The 6,619-nt window shown below is 32.8% G+C and overlaps 1 protein-coding gene across 4 annotated transcripts; it reads left to right on the top strand.

Annotated features, from left to right (window-relative positions):
• The first annotated feature begins 1,959 nt into the window (after positions 1 to 1,959).
• LOC116135153 (transcription factor bHLH112-like) lies at positions 1,960 to 4,937 on the top strand. 4 transcript variants are annotated; one of them, XM_031420860.1, is made up of 7 exons: positions 1,960 to 2,472; positions 2,673 to 3,288; positions 3,381 to 3,491; positions 3,612 to 3,677; positions 3,821 to 3,880; positions 4,018 to 4,067; positions 4,168 to 4,937. In XM_031420860.1, exons 1-7 carry the CDS (start codon positions 2,117 to 2,119, stop codon positions 4,319 to 4,321), a joined length of 1,413 nt encoding a protein of 470 aa, XP_031276720.1. In that variant the 5' UTR covers positions 1,960 to 2,116; the 3' UTR covers positions 4,322 to 4,937. The 4 variants fall into 4 exon arrangements, with proteins under 4 accessions (XP_031276720.1, XP_031276721.1, XP_031276718.1 ...); XM_031420861.1 differs by having other exon boundaries at positions 1,961 to 2,472; positions 4,018 to 4,068; positions 4,172 to 4,937; XM_031420858.1 differs by having other exon boundaries at positions 1,961 to 2,472; positions 3,821 to 3,886.
• Positions 4,938 to 6,619: the final 1,682 nt, after the last annotated feature.

Below are 6,619 nucleotides of genomic sequence, written 5' to 3'. Positions count from 1 at the left end.
AATGAATTAGCCACCCTTATTATTCCATCAACTTAATTATTTTTCTTCTACTTTGTTATTATGTCAAATACTAGTCTCTCTCTCTTTCGCTTTATTTATTTATTTATTTTGGGTCCATAGAGCCATGAATGGTCACAATCTTGTGGACGCCATCTCAAATTACACCACATTTTTTATTTGAACTTTCAACTCTAAATTGACAATCAATTTCAATTATATTTTAATTTTTAAAAAGAATACACTATATACAAACTTGACTAATACAATCTTGACAAAATTCAAGATTGATCATACCATCAGCTGAACTCTATGTGCAAGTGCTTTTATTGTTCTTGTCTTCAATGATTCTTGATTTTATGGAATATGAATAAAATTGGCCTAGCTCTCAATTAACAAGAACTTCGGTTATGGCCCTCCAAAAAGAAAAAGTTACCTTTGCATTTTATGGACAATAATGTTGGGATGATGCACTTGGTTACTGGGAACAAGCAATTACTAAAACAAAGAAAAGAAGACAACATGTGAAAACATTTCAAGATTCATATTGATAGCTAATGGGAAGCCGATTTCTGCCAAGTTGTGTCCACACACATTTTACAAATTGCAAATTAACGAATTGGGTTTAAATTCCAATCCCTTCATCCGATTGGAATTAATCAAGTATAGAGGAATTAAGACAAGGGCAATTATGGAGGCTAAGGAAGTGTAAAACACCTCTTAATATATAACATTGGGAATGCCAATCTACAATTGTTTCAGAACATTCCAACCTATCATTATTGTTATTGGTCTAATATATGTTAAACACCTACCTACAAGTTTTAAGCTTAAGCTTTTAGGAGAGATAATAACTTAATATGGTATCAAAGCTAAAAATCTTAAGTTTGAAATCCTCATATACAATCTGGATAAAGAAAAACTTTCAAGTTTGATGACAACTTAACATGGTATCAGAGTCAAATGTCTTTAGTTTGATGTATGTTGACCTATTGGTCTTATATATTTTGAGCTTTTACCTACAAACTTAAGTTTTTAGGTGGAATAGCAACTTAACACTTTAGATATTTATGAGATAACTGTGTAAATTAATTTCCAACATCAAGAGATTATAGAGAATAATAAAGAACAAACTTTAATTATAATATCAATTTTCTAATAATAACTTTCTCCTTGAGTTTCATAGTGCCCACGAGATCAATCACCAAAAATGAATTACTCATCAATCGGGCATCTCTAGTTTAGTGTGTGATTTCATATATAAGTACGTACTTGTGCTTCAATGTAAATGTTCTAAATTTTTTAATTAAATATGAGCGTTTAATCACTCACTTTATAAATTTTATAATTAAAAAATTATACTATAAAAAAGGGGCAATTAGACATTTATTATGGATCTGTAAGTTAAAAATTTCAAGATATCCTTATTAAAGGATTTTAATATATAATCTACAGGAAACAAAAGTATTTCCAAACTACATATTATCGTAGTAAAAAAAAAAAAAAAAGAATACAAGAAGGAGAAAAGTAGTGATGGTCACGCGCCTCTATTGAAGGGTGTGGCAGGCGGGCATTAGGACATAAACATGTAAGCTACACCTACTATACATACTCCACAATCATTCTATTTGGGACCGTAAATCCCTAGAGGGTCCTTGTTTTCAGGTTTATCTAACGTCTCCATTATAATAACTACAATCAAGAGAATACCCACCGTTTGATTAGTAAAGAATCGTCTAAACCCATGACGTGGCAGTCAGATCAAAACCCACCATCATCATCACACCACATCCCTTTATTTATAAGGAACAAGAACTATATTATAAAGTTAAAAACAGAAAACAAATATATCTTATATTATTATAAAATAAAAAAAGGAGAATTCTTTCTTTTTTTAAAGAAAAGGAAAGCAAAGGAAATTCGATTCAAATGCTTTTCTCTTATTTGTCCAATCATCCTTGAAATGTCAACTAATTTCGGGTAATTTCCATGGTCCGTACTCTTCAACCGTTTCATATATAAATTGCACACCACATTAGCCCTTATTGATATACTTTCATAGTATACGTAACCAAGAGAAGAGAGAAGAGATATTGAATCAACAGGTGAATATATTTCCATGGCTGAAGAGTTTCAGACTGGGATTTGTGGCGGGACATGGTGGAATTCATCAAGAAGCTCCTTCTCCCCATGTTCAGCATCAGGGATTGGTCTTACCGATCACATGGGGAGCTTTCTTTGGCCGACTAGTAGTATGGTTGATGTTAAAACAACAACAAGGTCTTGTGAGGAATCGAATAATTCTGTTTCTGCTGATAGCTCCATCGTTTTCCAAAGTGCTCAAAAGCCTCAGCCTCAGCAGACCGATTCAGATAGTGGAGGCAGCAGTATTTTGATGGACTCCACCTTGCAAATGATGAGTTTTGGCCTTTCATCCTCCTCTTCTCCATCTACCGATTGGAACCAAGCCTTACTGTAAGTTTGGTATTTGTATTTGATTCAATAATTATTATGATTTAATTATGGCCGTTACATGTAAACTTCAACTACAAGTTAAAAGAAGAATTAAGTATTAATACTAATGACTTTATAGATTTCTTTTATTGGATGTCAATATGTTCAATCAATTAAATCTTTAATTAGCTCGAAATTTTTTTCCTTATCTGCTTTTGTAGTCGCGGAAATGGGACAGAGAATTATCCAACAATTATTCAAGAAGATATGAATTCAAAGTTGAATTATGGACAAGAACCAGGGATGGACATTTCTCATCAAATCCAAAAGGATTGGAGTCCAAAGAGCTTTACTTGTGCAGCCGAAGATTCCTGCATCAATGCCTTTAGGTCCATTAATCAAGACTTTTCTTTAGATCAACCACAACTCAAGTCTGTCGCCAACTCCGATAACTCTACAGGCTTATCCACCGGTTTCTCCGTGGCTTCATCAACTGCTTCATATGGGATCCCTTCACCAACGTTGCATAGTTTGTTTGAACAATCTCTTTTCACCAACCGGTCAAGCAACTATTTGTCTTCACCAAATTATGGGATAAGTTCTAATGAATTATCGCCTACTTCTTGGCCAAAATTTCCTTCCAGTAACTTGTTAAAACAATCATCGCCAAAACAGCAACCAAATAGTTTGCACTTCTCCAACAACACGCCCTTTTGGAACGCCTCCGTTACTTCTGGCTTAAATGATAATAAAGCTGGGTATTTTCCTTCATCTCACTCACAATTTCTCACACCGATACTTGAAGAGAAACCCAATTGTCACAGCCTCAATACTAAGGTAAATTAATATATAGTTATAAAGATGCCACCATAGTTGGATTCATGACAAGGGTTTTGGAACTGAAGTTTATTTATTTATTTATATTTTAGTCTAACAACGAAGAAGTTCGAGACTCGGGGTCTGTGGTGAAGAAAGTAAGCGGTGAACCTGCATTCAAAAGGCCTCGAATTGAAACACCATCGCCGTTACCGACTTTTAAGGTACAATATATTCAAACAATCCTTTTGTTGGTGCCTAGTGGAGAACTTCAAACTTTTTATTGCTGATAATTAACTTGTTTTATTTTAAAGAAATCATCGATTCTGCTTTGTTATCTGTAGGTTCGGAAAGAGAAGCTAGGGGACCGAATAACTGCTCTCCAGCAATTGGTTTCACCTTTTGGAAAGGTAAATTTTTGGATTTTTCAACTTTTTTCAATTGCTACAATATGTAAATAATCTCTTTACATTGTGCTATAATTTAAAGCTTTATCATGCTTGGCATTAATTACTATTATTCTTTCCTTTTTCTTGTTTCTTTTTTTTCTCAGACTGATACAGCATCTGTTCTCCACGAAGCTATTGAGTATATCAAGTTCCTCCATGATCAAGTCAGTGTATGTTGCCATATTTAATATCTTTTTTCTCGTTCAAATCGAATGCGAACCCTTTCTGTGTTGAAAAGTCATGAAGAAGATTAACATTTTATTATAAAAAGTCTAAACTTGTTCTGATGAATGTTTATCAGGTTCTAAGTACTCCTTACATGAAGCAAAGTACTCCGATTCAACAACAACAGGTACATTTATAAATCTTTTTAATGTTTATTTATGCTGTACAAAAAACTACTAGTTGTACGTATAATGCATTCTTATTGAGATGCTTGTTGTATAATTGTACAGAACTGTGATAAAGTGAAGGACCCAGAAGCGGGAAAACAAGATCTGAGAAGTCGAGGACTTTGTTTGGTGCCAATGTCGAGCACATTCCCAGTTGCTAACGAGACAACAGCTGATTTTTGGACGCCAACATTTGGAGGAACTTTCAGGTAGAAGAAAGAGGATCGAGATTAAGTAATTAAAGTGGGTCTGCAAATGCAAGTACTGATTCTCTACCACTAATGAAATGTCAAATCCCATAATGATAACTTGTATTAATTAGAAAGAAAGATAACTGAAAACTTAGAAGCTACATTGCTTTGCTGTACCAGTACCAGTGGTGAGAAAAAGCTATAGAAAACAAAGAAAAAAGATAAAAAGAGAAAAGGAAGTGACCCTTCAAAGATGGACAAACAATGCCGGGCCAGCTACAAGCAGAATGATGGAAGGTAGAAAATGATTAGAAACCGCCGAAAAAAGAAAAAATATATCATATATATATATAGTTGTTTGCAATAATCGAAGTATTATTTTATTTATAAAATCTGATCGGCAGGTGGGTTAGGGACAGGAACAGTGCTAAATTCAGCCAAATCGACATTAGTTTAGAGATAATTGTTGTTGTTATAATTGTAGCTGAATTTAGCAGATGGGCAAGTGATAAGGAGCGCCCTTTTATTCCTGTTGGTTTGTGTATAGCTATAGCTGGCATCACCTTTTATCATTTAGGGAAAAGAAAAAAGAAGGAAGATGAAAGAAATAATAAAGTGATTAATATTATTGTATTGAATTCTTGTTATTGAAGAATAGGAGTGAGTGGAGGTCATTTGATTGGGTTCTAACTTTTTTCATTTGTTATTGTTTATATGTTTGGAATGTGGTAGTGGAAGTCAGAGGGCGGCCCACTGTCCCTGCTTTTAGGGTTTCTGATTATTTGAGAGGGACAAATCAGAACAAACATTATTATTTCATTTGAGAGATAGAGAGAGACTTATATATATATATGAGTGCATGCGCGCCTCTAATATTTTTCGGAGTTTGAGTTTATATTCAATTATACATCAGAATGCCCACATTATACGTATTAACTAAGAGATAAGTATTAGATATGAGGTATTTAACATCTATTGGTATAATTAAATGATAAAATTTCTCACTCTACAAATTTATAAGAAATTTGATATAAATTAAAAAAAAATATATGTATAAAAGAAGGAATGACCATTATGAATATTTATTTGATTTTTAATTAATTTAATTTTTTTTAAATTATACATGTTAAAATCAATATTTTATTTGTTAATTTGTGTGAATGACATGATACATTGATTCATTTAAAAAAAAAAAAAAAAATTAAGATATAAGACAAAGTTCAAGCTCTCTTTGTCTCTCTGCGGGCTCTCATCCTTTAACTTTAAGAGTCACCTAATGGTTTGCAGGGTCTACATATAAAATAAACCTCTTGAAGTAGGATTCGCTACCGCAAAATGTTATAATAAATTAATAAAGAATTTAATTTCTTACTATCTCATGTTTCCATTACCCGCCTCTTCCAAAAAGCGCCGATAAATAAGAATTGTTAATGACTTTTAAAGCCTGTTTAATGGGGGATAATCTTCTCCTAATCATTATGTGTGTATTATACTCTCATCTTCAAAAATAGAATTCTTTCGTTAGAAGTTCAAACCTATGCTGAAAAATCCAGCTCAACTTCACATTACAATGATGAATGATTAATTTATTGGAGAAATTTCAATATCTCGTGGTGCACCACAGGCACCTTGTACATAATTGTGCATGTCCAATTTAAGCTTGTTAATTTTTGTATGCGTATGCTGGTTATTTCAACATACAAATTGCTCCTCTGCTAGTAAAGAAAATTAAATAATTTTTACGAATATTAAAATCTAAAAAGAAATTGTATTCAATTGGTGTTATATACATAATATATATTTATGCTTTAGCAGTTTGTATTTCGGTCACCAAAGCTAAGGATTTGCGAATGACCTTTATAGAATCGAGTCCTAGCTGTATGTGCCCTTCCATTACAAACAAATTAATCAAAGAATGAATTGATCTTAAATTAATACCATTTTATCAGAGATATAGGTCTTTGTAAAAAGATGATTGTTGAAGTGAACGCTTACAGCATAACAATGATTTTGAACGACCGAAGGGGGGGAAAGCACTAAAATAAAGGAGATGGAACCACATTCATTCTTAGCACAGAAGAAAATAATTAAAAGGTATTTAAGCTGTTGCAAGAAAAGCAATTTGACAAAATTGAGTCGCAAGTCTCTTGTCCTTTCATTCTTTCACCAGTCGCATAACTTATAAATATAAAATGGAGAATCTACGAAACATAAACCAGACATTTATAGTCATTATTTGTTAAAAGTTTGTTCCTATCAATCTTAGATTTGCATATGGAGGATGATAGGAAATCAATCCAATCCAAATAAAATATCGGGG

This window comes from Pistacia vera, unplaced genomic scaffold (assembly GCF_008641045.1).
Source record: "Pistacia vera cultivar Batoury unplaced genomic scaffold, PisVer_v2 Contig294, whole genome shotgun sequence".
Classification (NCBI taxonomy): Eukaryota; Viridiplantae; Streptophyta; class Magnoliopsida; order Sapindales; family Anacardiaceae; genus Pistacia; species Pistacia vera.
The sequence above is the reverse complement of the archived record's forward strand: the minus strand, read 5'-3'. Positions and strand labels throughout refer to the sequence as shown.